Source organism: Corythoichthys intestinalis, chromosome 11 (genome assembly GCF_030265065.1).
Source record: "Corythoichthys intestinalis isolate RoL2023-P3 chromosome 11, ASM3026506v1, whole genome shotgun sequence".
Classification (NCBI taxonomy): Eukaryota; Metazoa; Chordata; class Actinopteri; order Syngnathiformes; family Syngnathidae; genus Corythoichthys; species Corythoichthys intestinalis.
The window spans coordinates 4,452,488-4,469,081 of record NC_080405.1 but is presented as its reverse complement, the minus strand read 5'-3'; the positions used below and the strand labels follow the sequence as shown (position 1 = coordinate 4,469,081).

Below are 16,594 nucleotides of genomic sequence, written 5' to 3'. Positions count from 1 at the left end.
ACAATATAAATGAATACTACGTCACATTTGTAAAATATAAACATATAATAAAATAAATAATAGCCCCTTTAAATAAAATAAATTGAAATGAGCTAAAACACCTGTAATTAAATAATAAGAATAATACACACATCCTGCTTACACAATTAAATTGATTAATTTCTGTGTGGCGCTTTAACTTGAGAAAATCCACCAATAAAGCTTTTGAAAACCGTTCATAAGAAAAAAAAAATGTTTCATTGAGGCATTTATTTGTAAAATACATGTTAAAATCTTTGTCATTGGGATTGCTTTTCTCTTTAGCACAGGACTTCTTCTTTCTTTCAGAAAGAAAGCTGACCAATACGCGGGGTCTGAAAGGCAAATTGTTGTTGGATTATCTTTACATACCCGCTACTTTTTGAGCAGAATTCTAGCTTTGTATAGGCTAATGTTCCTACTGTTGAAAGCACAAAAGTGTGTAATAAACACTAGCACATTTATATTTTGCATTTTGTTTTTTTTACTGTACCGAAAATTAACCGAACCGTGACCTGAAAACCGAGGTACGTACCGAACCGAGATTTTTGTGTACTGTTACACCCCTAGTATCTCCAAAAAACCAGCAACTTCTTCTTAAGTATAGTGGATAGTATCTCCGCCTGTCATGTGGAAGACTGGGGTTCGATTGCCTGATGGGAGGTCCATCTTGGATAAATTCTACAGCAGGGGTGGGCAAACGTCCAGTTTGCATTGTTCGTCCGGCCCGCCATAGATTGACACAGAATTGCTCAAATCATATATCATAATTGTGACAACATTCATTTGACCTTTTTCTGTAATACCTGATCATTCCACCAGGTGACGCATTACATACAGTGATGCATTGACTTGATTTTGGCGAGCCTGTGCTCTGTCCTTGTCTATGTTATATATTTGATTGTACACTGTCTGAGACTGCTGCAATGACCGAATTTCCACTATGTGGGATCAATAAAGTCTCATCTTATCTCACGTATTACCACCCCAAGGCAACCTCCATTTCCTCTGGAGGACCAGGAGTGCAAAATTGAAATATATGAATACACAATTAAATAAATTATTAAATGTGTCATTCAAATGCTTCTATTTAGTTTTTCATTTATTTATTTCAATATTTGGTTATATATTTCACTTTTTATTAATTTATTTTCATTTTTATTTATTTATTTCAACATTTATTACCACAGGTTGTGAAGTTGGGAGGTTCATCATGATGCTTGGACATTGCTTAAGGTGTCCCACAGGAGTCAGTGTTCAGTCCAAAACCGTTTATTCTTGATAGAAATGACATTATGGAAAGTATCTCGAACACTAAAATTTTATTTCTCTGCAGATGACACGAGTATTTTTTGCTCTGGAGGGGGATTTACTTGTGCTACTGATGACATTTGTAAACTAAAAACATGGTTCGACAGAAATGAATTATTATTAAACTTAAGGAAAACCAAATTATTTAACAAATGCAATAAATACAGTCAAGAACAAGTACAGATAAATGAAGTGGATATTGAGTTTTTTAAAACAAGTTTCCTAGGGTGATTATTGATAATGTTAACTAAAAGGCTCGTATTAACATATACAAAGTAAAGCAGTAGCATTTCAGTCCCGAGTAAAGCGAAACACATTCTTGACCATAAATCACTCCACATTCTTTACTGTTCTCTAAATTTGCCATATTTACACTAGTGTACAGAGGTGTCCATATTATATAATACATACAAGAAGAATGGGCCTACATAGTGCTGGCTATAGGGATAAAAAATGCAGTAAATTATTCTTGAAATCTAAAACATTAAAAAATTAACGACTTGGCCCATTTTCAAAAAGCTCAGCTCATGTACAAAGCAATACACATGTCACTTCCTGGCAATATTGATTTTTTTTTTTTTTTTTTTTTAAATTAACTGAGCGAGAGGGTGCTGCAGTTTAAAGTGAGGGGCGTTCATTTACATTAGAGGGTGCTGACTACGTTCAGAGATTTTTGTGTTTCTGTTCGTGGATCGATCGGAGCGCCGCTGGCCGGACTTTGTGTACTTTATGCGGAATTCGGGAGAGAGTAGTGATACTTCGTGACTCATCGTATCAGTCCGCCCAGTCAGTAGATGACACTGCTGTGCTCCTTTTAATGTGGGGAAAGAGGAAACTACGATAATATCTTTACACGCATGCGCATTCAATAATATAATGACAGTCCCTAGTAGCAGCAGAGCGAGCTAACGAACGTCAACATCCACAGGTATTTTCAGAACAATGATTGAACATCCGTCAAGAAGTTAAAATGCGTGTCAACTTTAATTGTGTTGATATGTTTAGTGATGTTTTCAGTGTACTCTAAGTGTGGACGAGTAGTATTGTTGTTTTATCGAGTTAAATAATGGCGACCGCCAGTAGTTCGCCATTGTGTTTAGCGTGTATGTATGTGCGCGTGCTTGAATGAGAACGCGACCTAACCCCGGTTTCATTACACCAGGTGCGTTTGCCGACGCTGAATGCGAGCCCCCGGTTTCATTAAGATGCGTCTTACGAGCAGAGCTCTGGAGCGGCTCGATCGAATCAAGCGAGGATTGCAGGATCGCGCGAGAGTAGAGGGTATACATACAATAAGACAACCATTTGCCTTTCAGACCCCGCCTGTTCAATTTTTTTTCTGAAAGAAGAGAAAAAGATGTCCTGTGCTCAAGAAAAAAACAATTGCAATGATAAAGAAAGACTTTAACATGTATTTTAGATATCAAATGCCTCAATGAATCATTTTTTCTTACTAAAGGGTTTTAAAAGCTTGAAAGCTTTGAATTTTCTCAAGTTAAAGCGCCACGCAGAAATTAATAAAATGGCATACCGCAACCAACACGTCACTTTTGCTCATTAATATTCATGACGTTAGCAATTGTTGCCAGGTGGGTCAACCTCCTGTTTGTTCCTAATAGTAAATGCGTAGAAATAGTGTGGGAACGAGACGTTTATTGAGCTAAACCAACAAATTCTGTCTGAAAATGATGTCCCTCAAACAATTACTGTGTTGTAGGGCTGCAGCTATTGAATATTTTAGTAATCGATTGAAAATTCTATCGATCAATCGAGTAATCGTATCAAAATACTTTTTTTTAGGTAAAGAGCAATTATAAATATACATGAGAAAACAAGACATTTCATATATTATTGAACCATTTTCAGTCAATCATTGTCTTTATTTTTGATGTACATTGTTGAAAACAGCCAACAATTGCATCTCAGATGTGACTAGAATAAAAAAGACATTCACTTTCACTCAAAAAAACTTTTAGATCTTATAAAAAATATATTCTTACCTAAAAATGCCATTACGCTTGATAACACACATCACTTAAAAGTTAGGTGTTTTTCCCACGTGTTTAAATTAAATTTCCATTTGTGTCAAGCTTTTTAAGTTCTAGTTAAGTTTTAAGTTAGTCTAAACTGTAAATCCTAATAGGATTTTGAGTTTTTGCAGTGTTCAAAATAGATGTATTGTAACATATCAAGTTATAATATGGCGGGGATATTTACATGCGTTCCTGAATGCACCGCGTGACGTGTGGGGGGTGAGGGAGGTGCGGGAGAGCGGGCAAAGTGCCTTCCTGTTGTTGTGGTTCTGGCGGGTGTGTGTGTGTCGGCTTTGGCAGACAGCAGTCGTGTGTTGGTTGTACCACAAGTTCCCAAAAAATAAATAATTGCAACCTAACGAAGCGGGTGACTCTTTGTCAATGTTACAGTATGGTACCTGCTGTATTGGAGCACATTAGGGACCAGTGCTACTTGGTGTTTTATCCAGCAATGACTACTGAGCTAAAATTGACAGTTAGCATTAAGTTTTTATTTTACACCCTCATCCCTTTACAGCGCTATGTTTTCACAGATTAAATAAAGCCTGTATGTAAGACACGTTAGCAACGCGTCGACAGTGGTCTTAATGTATAGAAACTTAGCCCTCCGCAGGGCTAACGTTACTGCTTTAAGATGGCGGTTGTTTATTAATGCTGCTGACTCTCATTTCGCATCTAGTTCAACATACATGTGATATCTACGAGACACATCAGACGCTACCTGCTGCTACCACAGTAGCATAATGCGGGCTAGTTTTTAGCAACGTCGACTTAGTTTGTAGCGGCTGTTGGCTGCACTGATTTTTTAAAAATCATTTATTGCGTCTTCCTCTACGCACGTGACATCAGCGCGTTGTCCCGCATTAAAAGTAGCCCGGCGAAAACGTGATGCTTAGAGCTGGTAAAATTAAACGATTCCTCGAGGTGAATAAAATTTCTCTGATCAGTTTTTAAACTCAAGTTACTCGAGTTGCTCTAGTATTCGTTTCAGCTCTACTGTGTTGTGAGTGAAAGTCAGGGAATTAGCCTCTATGATTAAATATATGTATATATGTAAATTATCGGTCTTTGTTAGCTATTTTTGAAGTTTTGTACTTGTACGCCACGTTCACTTACATCCCGTGTCACTCCTGGGGGCAAAGCCCTCCCTGTTTTTAAAACCTAGTGACACCCCTCAATTGGAGGATCGTCCGGGATCCAGCGCCACCTCGTTGAGAGAGCGGGAATTACTACAGAGAGAACCCATGCCCGGTGCTTCGAGGAAGGCTGCAGTGCATCATCCAGAGAGTAGAGGCTAAAGGAACTTAAGATGGCTACCACAACTCCGCGAAGGATGGTAGTCTTCCAAGATACAAAAGCGACTCCTCACCTTTAGTATCGGCCAGCTACACATAGTCGCCAATGCGACTGATGACAGATCAGGACTTCATGCCGAGGCTCTGAGTGAACCAGAACTGTTGGATTTGACTGTTGACTACCTAAAGAGCGAGAAGTTGAAACACATGGAAGATGAGGGCCTGGCTCGAACCTTTCACCTGGACGACACGCTCGATCGACTATTGAAAGCCCCGGATGGAGAAGATGCTGTCAGAGGAGTTGACAGGGGAGAAATGAGCGAGGGCGTGCCCGTGAAAGCGGGGGGTATGGAGCCTCGTCGACAGAACTGCTCGATGACGGCGCCTGTGGACGCTCGCCTGCGGTCCTCGATCTGGGAAAGTGACGTTTGCATTTCTCAACTGGCCACGGAGGAAGATGCTAATGCGCCCATTAAGAACGTTGCTACTTCATTGCCAGCCAGATCCATCGCCAACACTGCAGGCATTGCCCTTCGTGACCAAGCCAGTCTGTCATCCAGTGTCGGTGAGCATATGTTGAAATGGACTCTTTTTTTTTTTTTTTTTTTTTTTTTTCCTTCCCCATGGAGAGAGTTTAAAATTTATGGCGGTTACACTTCTGTCTCGTGGTCAGAAATTGGCCTGTCCCAAAGGATTATTGTTCTCTGAACAGGGGTCGCGTTAACCGAATATTTTCCGTCGTCGTTGACCGGTTTTTTTACAACGGTGACGGAAAAAACTGAAGTCCATCTGTCATTTTGACAGGTTGCAATTAACACCCCAGACCACAGGGTGGCGAGTGAGCATATTAATTAGCTATTGTCTCTCTTGATGCATGATGTCGTTGGCCTTACTCGGAAAAATGTCAAGGCAACTGAGTGTCCGAAGTTTCTTCAAAAAGCCCCAAGAGGGACTGATGCAGTGAAGGATGGCAACGAATCAAGTGAATCGCCAGTTCACTCCACACTGCGGCGAGCAGTTGAAAACGCCGCCAATTACCAAGAAGGGCAGAATTGGTAACACAGTAAAAGCGGCATAAACCCAAAAAAGCGGAACAGACTAGCCAGAGCGTGAAATTATTTCAAGGAAAATATGGAGGGTGCCACCACTGTGTGTACTCTTTTTGCTAAGCTGAGCTCACATACCACGGTAGCACGTCGGCTATGAACGAACACTTGACGCGCCGTCACCCAGGTGTATTTCGGAAGACAACAGGAAACAACAAACTAGCGGATTGTAAGTCCATACAACTTTCTAACGATTTTTGAAAAAATTGGAAGTTGCCTTCATGTGCGTCGTATCAACGTGCATCTTTATTTAATAATAATAATACATTTGAAAAAAAAAGTGGAATTATATAATATTATTATTAAATGTATTAGGATCACGGAAGGTCCCACTTGGGGGGGGGGGATATATATATCCTGTATATACATTAAGGGTGTCAACAATAATCGATGCGGCGATGCATCCCGATGCGGGGCAGGGACGATTCGATTCGATGCGGGCAACACGCTGAATCGATTCAGCGCATTTTAAAATATATAAGTACTTTCAAAAATCTTCCCTGCGCAATTGCGGTGATGCAATGGATTTGGTTTCCCCATTTGTATTGTTATTTTCATGTTTACCTGTAGAGAGAGCTACTTTACATTCAAAGCAAGCCCGTAGAGGTTAGATTGGGCCTAAAAAATTCTAGCCCAACCCGACACTGCCCGCTGGTATTGAAACCCGACCGGCCAGATCAATTAACTATAGATTTGCATGCCCGAGCCGAGCGATGCGGAAAAAAAAAAACGCAGCAGCAGCAATTTATTTTCATTTCTTCAAGTTTTCTTACTGTTTAAATAGCCTACATATTTTTATAAGAGTAAAGAGAAAAGTTTACTCAATATTTAAATAGTCTACATATTTTTAAGAGATTTCTGAAAGCATTCACACAAATGTAGGCTTGACCTACATTTTACTTTTGTTCTACATTGCAATTTAGTTGATGTTTTGTTTGCAACTGAACTGATCCCGGGATTGATATTGCGATAAAGATGCTGCTGCACTACAATATTTTCTTTGTCGTTTTCTTTAATATTTACTTGAATATTTTTATTGATGGGTCGTTGTGACTAAAATACAGTGACTGTTATTACTGATTTTGCACAAGAGTTCAGATGTTGCACTGTGTGAAAGGCTGCTACTGTGTGTAAAAAAAAAAAAAAAAAAAAAAAGCCCTGGTCTCATTCAAAGCACTAATTAAATACTGTGATCTGATTTTTTTTTTTTTAAATATATATGAAAGTATGCTATTTTCATTTGACTTCAACCAGGAGTGACATTCGGCAATGCATTGCGATGCATTCTAAAGCAAAGCATATTTTTCGTGAATCATGAGCCAACACAAATGGTAAATGGTGTTATACTTATATAGCGCTTTTCCACCTTTCAAGACGCTCAAAGCTGGTGCTGCGTCACCAGTAGGTGGATGGCGAGATAGTGTAAAGCGCTTTGAAAGCGGACAGACATTAAACAACTTTTTATTGGCTCTTGTGTCACTCCTGGTTGAAGTCAAATGAAAATAGTATACTTTCATATATATTTAAAAAAAAAAAAAAAAAAAAATCAGATCACAGCATTTAATTAGTGCTTTGAATGAGACCAGGGCTTTCTCTTTTTTTTTTTTTTTTATACACACAGTAGCAGCCTTTCACACATTGCAACATCTGAACTCCTGTGCAAAATCAGTAATAAGTCACTGTATTTTAGTCACAACGACCCATCAATAAAAATATTCAAGTAAATATTAAAGAAAACGACAAAGAAAATATTGTAGTGCAGCAGCATCTTTATCGCAATATCAATCCCGGGATCAGTTCAGTTGCAAACAAAACATCAACTAAATTGCAATGTAGAACAAAATTAAAATGTAGGTCTAGCCTATCTTATAGCTATAATATTTCTCGCTCCCTCTTTCTCCGTTTCAGCCATTGTTATGTTATGTCCTATCTCTCTGTTCTCTCGATTACAACTGCGCTTGTCTGTGACGTTACTCCGGTCAGGAAGCGGATTTGGGTTCCTCGTCCCCCCTGCATAGAGGTTAGATCTTGTGCCCGAACCCGACCCGACCCGAAATGTTAAGCATTCACGTTTCGGTGGGTCGGGTCGGGCCGCCGTGCCGGACTAATAAATTATTTAAACAAAAAATAAAATGCGCAGAGGGCTGTGGCGCAGCCCTCTTTTTCTTCTTCTCCTCCCGTTATTTCGTTGTGTGAATGCTTTTATAATTCTCATAAAAATATGTAGACTATTTAAATATTGAGTAAACTTGCATTTTTTTCCTGCCAACTGAGAATTCGTTATGAAAGACACTTTTATTTATGCACACAAAGGCAAATGTGATCCTTTTGAATCTTCTCCTATGTGTGTCTGTAAAACCGTGTTTTTTTTTTTTGTTGTTTTTTTTTTTTTTATAATTAAACTTTCCCAGAGTTATTTCGTTGTGTAAATGCTTTTGTAAATCTCATAAAAATATGTAGACTATTTAAATATTGAGTAAACTTGCGTTTTTTTCCTGCCAACTGAGAATTTGTTAGGAAAGACAATTTTATTTATGCACACAAAGGCAAATGTGATCCTTTCGAATCTTCTCCTCTGTGTGTCTGCAAAACCGTGTTTTTTTTTATATTAAACTTTCCCAGCGTTATTTAGTTGTGTAAATGCTTTTATAACTCTTATAAAAATATGTAGACTATTTAAACAGTAAGAAAACTTGAATGAAAATAAATTGCTGCTGCTGCTGCGTTTTTTTTTTTCCGCATCACTCGGCTCGGGCATGCAAATCTATAGTTAATTGATCTGGCCGGTCGGGCTTAAATACCAGCGGGCAGTGTCGGGTTGGGCTGGAATTTTTTAGGCCCGATCTAACCTCTACGGGCTTGCTTTGAATGTAAAGTAGCTCTCTCTACAGGTAAACATGAGAATAACAATACAAATGGGGAAACCAAATCCATCGCATCACAGGAATTGCGCAGGGAAGATTTTTGAACGTACTTATATATTTAAAAATGCGCTGAATCGATTCAGCGTCTTGGCTGCATCGAATCGAATCGTCCCTGCCCCGCATCGGGATGCATCGCCGCATCGATTATTGTTGACACCCTTATTCGGCAATTCCTTGCTACGCGGCGACACGTCCTACACAATGCTCAGTGCGCTTGCGCAAACATTCGCACGCATGCGATCATCGGTTATAAGCGGCGAGTACTCACTACTTTTGTTTTTATTGAGTTTTTTTTATTACATTTTCATTCCCTCAAAAATACTTTTTGCGTGTACCGTATTGGCCCGAATATAAGACAGTGTTCTTTGCATTGAAATAAGATTGAAAATGAGGGGATCGTCTTATATTCGCGGTCTAGACATTATGCCCATTCACGACGCTAGATGGCGCCAGTTAGCATTGAAGCGATGTTCTGTCACGATGGATCTCAGCGGTCTAGACATTATACCCATTCACGACGCTAGATGGCACCAGATATCACTGAAGCGATGTTCTGTCATGACATCTCAGCCACTCTCAAGTTTGCATGATTTTATTGCAATTTTTTTCCTTATTCAGATTTGTTTCAAGACTACAGTTAGTTAGATTTGATTTTGATGGTTAATGCAGTTATTGCAATTTGGTTGTTTTATCACAATAGATTGGTTTATTTACATTTCAAAAACCAGAAGCCATTCATTTACGAATGTGATTGCACTTTAGTTTACTGTACATATTTAAATGTTCAAATATTAAGATTTGAATGAGGCAAAATAACATGCTTTTTTCTCAAATATATTGTTATAATATTTTGTTTTGGATGTACTGTAATTATTTTCTGTACAAAAATTAATTTGGTGTTCAAAAAGTTTTTTTTTTTTTCAAACTTGAGTCTTGAAAAAGAGGGGGTCATCTTATAATCAGGGCCGTCTTATATTCGGGCCAATACGGTATTACCCTCTCATACTTTTAACCATTGTGTTTTTTTGTGGTAGCTTTAAAGCAGTTGACCACATTTGGCAGCTTCAATCAGACGCTTCCTGTTGCTGCAGATCAGTCTCACACATCGATCAGGACTAATCTTGGCCCATTCTTCTCCACAAAACTGCAGATTCCTGGCATGATTCGCTGTCTTTAGGTCATGCCATAGCATCTCAATGGGGTTCAAGTCTGGACTTTGACTTGGCCACTCCAAAACGCTTCTTTTGTTCTTCTGAAACCATTCTGAAGTTGATTTACATCTGTGTTTTCAATCTTTGTCTTGTTGCAGCACCCATCCTCTTTTTAGCTTCAACTGTCTAACAGACGGCCTCAAGTTTTCCTACAAAACATCCTGGTAAACTTTGAATCCATTCTTCCATTAATGATTGTAAGTTGTCCAGGCCCTCAGGTAGCAAAACAGCCCAAAATCATGATGCTCCCTCCACCATGCTCACTGTGGGGATCAGGTGTTGATTAGGAGTGGGAACCTCTTGGTACCTCACGATACGATACGATTTGCGATACAAAGCTCAAGATAATGATCTGACGATATGGTGATACAATGATTATCGATACATTGGTCAGGAAATCATACTAGGATATTCTACAAACAACTAATAAACAGAAAAATAAGGTTCTGCTGTGAATTGGAATGAGTTTATCACTTGTAGATGTCCAATCCATTTGAACTGGGAGGGTGGCAGCGAATGAACGAACGAATGAATGAATGACTTCAAACGGATTGAACGTCTATGGCCGTCATTGGCAGCCAATGCCAGGCAATGAGGTAATTTTGGGCCATTTAAGGTCATTTACCTGTTGATTTTCAGTTACTTCCTTTTGATTTTGGGGTATTTTAATGGGTCACTTCCTGTTTATTTTTAGTTATAGAACAAGAAGTGACCTGGGAATCACCCAAATCAATAGGCAGTGACTCAAACTCAACAGGAAATGACCTGTAAATGCCCCAAAATGAACAGCTAGTAACCTGTAAATGCCCTGCAAATCGGACAGAATAACTGTAAATGCTCATTTCGAATGAACAAACGTTCCCAGTCTAAATGATTGGGCGTCGAGCACCATCAATGCAGCTTTATAGTTAACTGAGACACTATTATAGTGGAAGATTTTGGTAGCAACTTGTTGGTTCCCTTTTTTTCCTTTTTTTTTTTTTTTTTTCAAAACAGTGACACCTTTTTAAAACGATATCTCGATTCTTGGCAGGAACATATCGATAACCTTTTGGGATACAAAGTATCACGATATATCACCATTTCGATATATTGTCACACCCCTAGTGTTGATGTTGGTGAGCTGTTCCATTTTTCCTCCACACATGATGTTGTGTGTTACTCCGAAACAATTCAACTTTGGTCTGATACTCTAGGGTTCTTTTTTTATACCTCTCTGAGTACTCTGCGCTGAACTCTCAGCATTATCTTTGGTGGACGGCGACTCCTTGGGAGAGAAGCAACAGTGCCAAACTCTATTTGTAGACCACTTCTCTGACTGTCAATTGATGAACCTCCAGACTTTTAGAGACGGTTAGACATCATTTCCCAGTTTTATACAAATCAGCAATCCTTGATCGCAGGTCTTCAGACAGCTCTTTTGATCGAGCCATGATGCACATCAGACATTGCTTCTCATCAAGACAATTCTTGCCAAGTGTGTGTTTTATAGTGAGCAGGTCAGCTTTAGACTTAATATTTTTGGTAAAAATTGGTTTCAATTGCGCTTTAAGCAGTGACGTGCGGTGAGGTTCATGGTTGGTGAGGCACTGACTCCTTTAGTGTCAGATTTCCAAATATATAAACCAAAAAGGGTAGCTTATTCAATTGGCTACTGGTTATTTCATATCTCATCAGCATTCTTCACAAAACACGCACACACGGTACATATTATCGATACGTAAAAGTAAGAAAATAACATGCATTTGCTCTACACCCTCAATGTGTTGGCCTTCACCATTCTATAATTAATGCAACATAAATGAGAGTAAAGAGTGGTGTACAAAACCACAGAATTCAATTCTGACCTTTAGTGAAATATTCAGTTGTTTTTAAAACTTTTAATTCTGAAACTTTAATCAATTTATTACAGATTGCTAAACAAAAAGTGTGAAAAGAAAAAGAATATTTTATTTAAGGCCAAAATTTAGTTTTTAAATATTCTATTGTATTTTTCTTGGTCCAAGCTCTTTTTTTAATTTTTTTTTTAATAAGATTGAAATGAAAACTGTTTGTGGTCTTGCGCCTGTCCTTCACCACAAAAACCAGCGTTACTTTGGAAGGGCATAGGTTTTGTCTAAACATTCGTAGGGACGATATAACAGCATAACCTGCATGTAGGTACACTTTTTGCTGGGGACGGGACATTAATTGGACCAAACAGATTGGATGAAGGGGGCAAAGGGCCACATTTCTAATGTATATGAACCTAATTAATTAATTGGCAAAATGATCAATGTAAAATAAATCCTTATCTACTGATAATAACTTTTACGTGCATTGGTTTAGATGATACACTGTTCAATTCAAACCTTTGTTTTCAAAAAATACTAAAGAAACATTTTGAAAACTTCCTGAATAAATGTCTGGTTTTTATTAGCAAACATAAACATAGTGAAAATAATTCACTTAATAATGGTAGGGTCAATTCTATCCTTACAACATACGGAACTATTGAAAGATCTAAATTCTCTATATAACTGAACATTATATCATGCAAAAAAGGTAAGGTTGCTTAAAAGTTGGTGGGGACAATTTTAGCATGCTGAAAAGTTGGTAGTGTTATGTCCCTACCGTCCCTATGCAAACCTACGCCCTTTTAGTAAAAGTCCTCCTTATTTTCCTTTACTTAAAAAAAAAAAAATCTCTCCGCCTCAATGGAGAGGATTGCTTCAATTAGATCGTTCTGTGTTCTATTTGACAAGCCAGAAAACACAGTGGATGTGTCCAAATGTCTAGCTAACCTTTCATCTTTCTCAGCAAAACCATGTAATCGTTCTACATATATGCCACTTTTAGAAGAGCTACACGCTCATCGTTACCACCAAATGTTAACTCCTGTTTAGCTAGGATGCAGGTTGCATTAATGAGGTCTTTCAAACTCTTTTTCTTTACCTTAGCTTTTGAGGATGCTACCGTTGAGCTTCCGCTGTTCGTCAAAGCCAAATCGATCCTTGAGCTTCCAAAAGTTTTTAAAGCAAACAGGCTTTGAATGTGAGTGGTCGAGCTCTCATGTTTGCTGAGGCTTCGTGGTAGTTTTTTAATGTCACAATATCTCGTGTTAGTCCAGACATTGGCACAAGTTGAGAAGAAAAGGCAGGGAAAGCAGCAAAGGCGATTTTTCGAAGGACAGCCACATAGACAGTCTTTTCGGGTGTACCAGTCCGTTTGAAAAGCGCGAGTTATCCTCGGTCCCGTAGTTTGAAGCAAACCTTTTAGCTCCGGACAACACCGGCGTTGTGTTAACCGCGTCCACTTTTAACGGAAAGTCCAGTTTCACGTACGCCCCCTTGCAGTGCGGCAGAGTACTATCTGCCGCAGCCTGTGTCTTTTCACTGCGGTTTTATTTCCCATCAGCAAAACTAAATATGTCGCTAATAAACATTAAACTTTAAGGGTTAAAGACATTAGCCAGACTGAGGAAAATCAGGTCAAATAAACGTATCTGGAAACATTATAATGGCGACATGCAGATGTACGGCAACCAGCACGCTCCAATTCCATGTATCAACCAAGTTTGTTAAGGATTGCGCAATCAGAGGTGAGGCTTTACTCATTGCTGCCGCACCTCGCGTTTCATTTCTTTATTTGAACAGGAAATAGGCAAATTCAGCGATTTTGACTATAAAAAATGTTTGAAATGAGTCATAAATAAAGAGCAATGGACAAATATTAATATAAATTTGATGCTATTATTATTTTTTTGTCATGATGACAGGTGAGGCTCTGCCTCACCTGCCTCCCCTGACCGCACGTCACTGGCTTTAAGTCTCCTTAGGCAGAGGGTTCACTTATTTTCCCCCCTTCTGTCATTGTTTGCATGCTATCGTCATTAAAATATGAAAACCTATAAATGTTTGGGTGGTTTTAGTTAAAGCAGGCACTGTATTTTCAACTGTGTGATTTTGACAAAGATCAGATCACATTTGATGGTGATTTTATGCAGAAATGTGAGAAATTCCAAAAGATTCAGATACTTTTTCGTACCACTGTACGTCAAAATATCAACAGAAATGACCTGATATCAACAGAAAGTGACCTGGAAATCTCCCCAAATCAACAGAAAGTGACGTGACATCCACAGGAAGTGACCCCATGGGGTTTACATGTCTCAATCTCTCCCAAAATGGCATTTTCTAATTATTTTATATAATTATAAATTAATACATTGTAAATAAATGCTAAATAATGACATTAAAATGAATAAAAACAGAAATACACTCTAGTTACAGCTCAAAGTATGACTGTAAAAAAAAAAATATATTTTTTTAAGTATTTAACTCATCGCATGGCATTGACAGCGATAGTCCAATTCGTTTTGACTGAGAGGACTGGCCATGAATGCTCTTCAGTGGCATTGTCGGCGCAATATGCCCAATTCATTTTGACTGGGAAATGAGAATGAATGAATTTGCATACGTTATCATTTACAGCCAGTGAGTAAAACGAGTACCCTCTAAGTGGGGAAGAGAAAGTCATTCTTGCATGAAAGGCTTGATATTAGATTGACTTTACCAAACCATAAGCATTTGTCATCTTGTGTCTTGCAGACATTGGTGAAGTTTGTCATTCTGAGCGGCAGCAGTTGTTTCACGTCAAAAAGATGGCGGATGAGAAGTTCCTATGTATTAAAGAGGAAGAGCAGGAGATATTCATCCAGGTTTGGCACCCTCACGTTGAGGAGAGGTCACCTCCTTGCATTAAAGAGGAGGAGGAAACGTTACCATACATCCAAGTGGAGCTGGAGGACATCCCTAACTTGACTGATGTCCCATTGAAGAGTGAAGACAAAGGTCCAGGTGTGGACAGCGGAGTGGTGGAGCCCCTGAGCTGCAGCGGCTCAACAGAAGGTGATGGAGACCACTGTGGAAGATCAAACTCAAATGAACTCATAGCACCACTATCAGACATTGACCACTCAACGTCACACTCTTCTGAATATGATGACGATGATGATGATGATGATGATGATGTGGAAGAGTATGGGGGTCAAGAGACAGGTCGCGGTGTCAAACACTGGGATTGCACGCAGTGTGGTAAGACGTTTCGTTATAGGTCTTTGTTGCAACAGCATATGGCAAGACACACTGGAGAAAAACCTTTCATATGCTCATTTTGCAATCAGAAATTTGCTCTGAAGGGAAGTTTATCAAAACATATAAGAACACACACTGGTGAGAAACCTTTCTCCTGCACCGTTTGTGGTAAAACATTTGCTCTGAAGGGAACCTTAAAAAAACACTCAAGAACACACACTGGGGAGAAACCTTTCTCCTGCACAGTTTGTGGTCAGAGTTTCTCTCGAAAGGGAAACTTGAAAAGTCACACAAGAACACACAGTGGCGAGAAACCTTTCTCGTGCTCGGTCTGTGAGCAAAAATTTTCTCTGAAGGGCAGCTTATTAAGACACACAAAAACACACTCTGGTGAGAAACCGTTCTCCTGCTTAATATGTGGTAAGAGCTTCTCTGAAAAGGGAACCTTAGAAAGTCACACAAGAACCCACACTGGTGAGAAACCTTTCTGCTGCGCTATTTGTGGTAAGAGCTTCACTGAAAGGGGAACCTTAAGAACTCACGTAAGAACGCACACTGGGGAGAAACCTTTCTCCTGCACAGTTTGTGGTCAGAGTTTCTCTCGAAAGGGAAACTTGAGAAGTCACGAACGTATACACACTGGTGAGAAACCTTTCTCCTGCTTAGTTTGTGGTAAGAGGTTCACTGATAAGGGAACCTTAAGAGGTCACACAAGAATACACACGGGTGAGAAACCTTTCAGCTGCTCCATTTGTGGCAAGAGCTTCACGGAAAGGGGAGCCTTGAAAACTCATAAACGTATACACACTGGAGAGAAACCATACTCGTGCTCAGCTTGTGATCAGAGTTTTTCTCAGAAGGGACACTTAGAAGGTCACAAACGTACACACACTGGGGAGTAACCTCTCTCCTGCTCACTTTGTAGTAAGGGATTCTCTGAAAAGGGAACCTTAAATGGTTACGTGGGAGAAATGTTTTTCTGCTCAGTTTGTGAGCTAAGATTCTTGCAGAAAGGATGCTTACAATTTCACGCAAAAACCCACACTGGGGAGAAACATTTCTCCTGCTGCTTTAAAAATAACAACACAAAATCATTCTCTGGGGGGAAAAAATGTGTCTTGCTTTGATTCTGTGGCGCCAGGCTAATAAACACAAGTGTGTTGGTGCAAAAAGGAATGACTATTGAGGGCTTTGCCTGTGATCCAAGTTTGAATTGTCACTTTGTATATGCAGGACGATTAGTATTCTGTGGTCCTTGTTATAGCCCTCCTGTGGACTAGTATGGAGAATTGTGCTAAAACACGTCTTTCAATGCATGTTTTTCTTCCCTGTTCTGGCAATGCGCATAATTAGCAAGAAAATAAGTGATTGAAATTGGAAACTAATGGATATTCCTATTGTAATCTTATATACATATTCAGATGTTTTTTCTTTGTTATACTCTGTTATCTATCTGAATAGACAGTTGTTTGTTCCCCCCTATTTCTTTTTGTAACTTTTTTTTACAAATAAAATATCCAAATATGTAAAAATAGAGACCATGATTTTCCTTATCGAACATTTTCTAAATAAATCCATACAACGAATACCATGCATAATTACTTTTTTTATGTCAAATGAA

General features: G+C 39.0%; 1 protein-coding gene across 3 annotated transcripts; it reads left to right on the top strand.

The window, feature by feature from the left end:
* The first annotated feature begins 2,106 nt into the window (after positions 1-2,106).
* Positions 2,107-16,584, top strand: LOC130923663 (gastrula zinc finger protein XlCGF57.1-like). 3 transcript variants are annotated; one of them, XM_057849517.1, is made up of 3 exons: positions 2,107-2,257; positions 4,505-5,222; positions 14,488-16,584. In XM_057849517.1, exons 2-3 carry the CDS (start codon positions 4,865-4,867, stop codon positions 15,873-15,875), a joined length of 1,746 nt encoding a protein of 581 aa, XP_057705500.1. In that variant the 5' UTR covers positions 2,107-2,257; positions 4,505-4,864; the 3' UTR covers positions 15,876-16,584. The 3 variants fall into 3 exon arrangements, with proteins under 3 accessions (XP_057705500.1, XP_057705502.1, XP_057705501.1); XM_057849519.1 differs by having other exon boundaries at positions 2,243-2,257; positions 4,528-5,222; XM_057849518.1 differs by lacking the exon at positions 2,107-2,257 and adding an exon at positions 2,315-2,610.
* Positions 16,585-16,594: the final 10 nt, after the last annotated feature.

Coding starts and splice junctions, on each gene's coding strand:
- LOC130923663 (XM_057849517.1), top strand. CDS start 4,865: ATGGAAGATGAGGGCCTGGCTCGAACCTTTCACCTGGACGACACGCTC. Junction 5,223..14,487: donor CAGTCTGTCATCCAGTGTCG/GTGAGCATATGT, acceptor TGTGTCTTGCAG/ACATTGGTGAAGTTTGTCAT.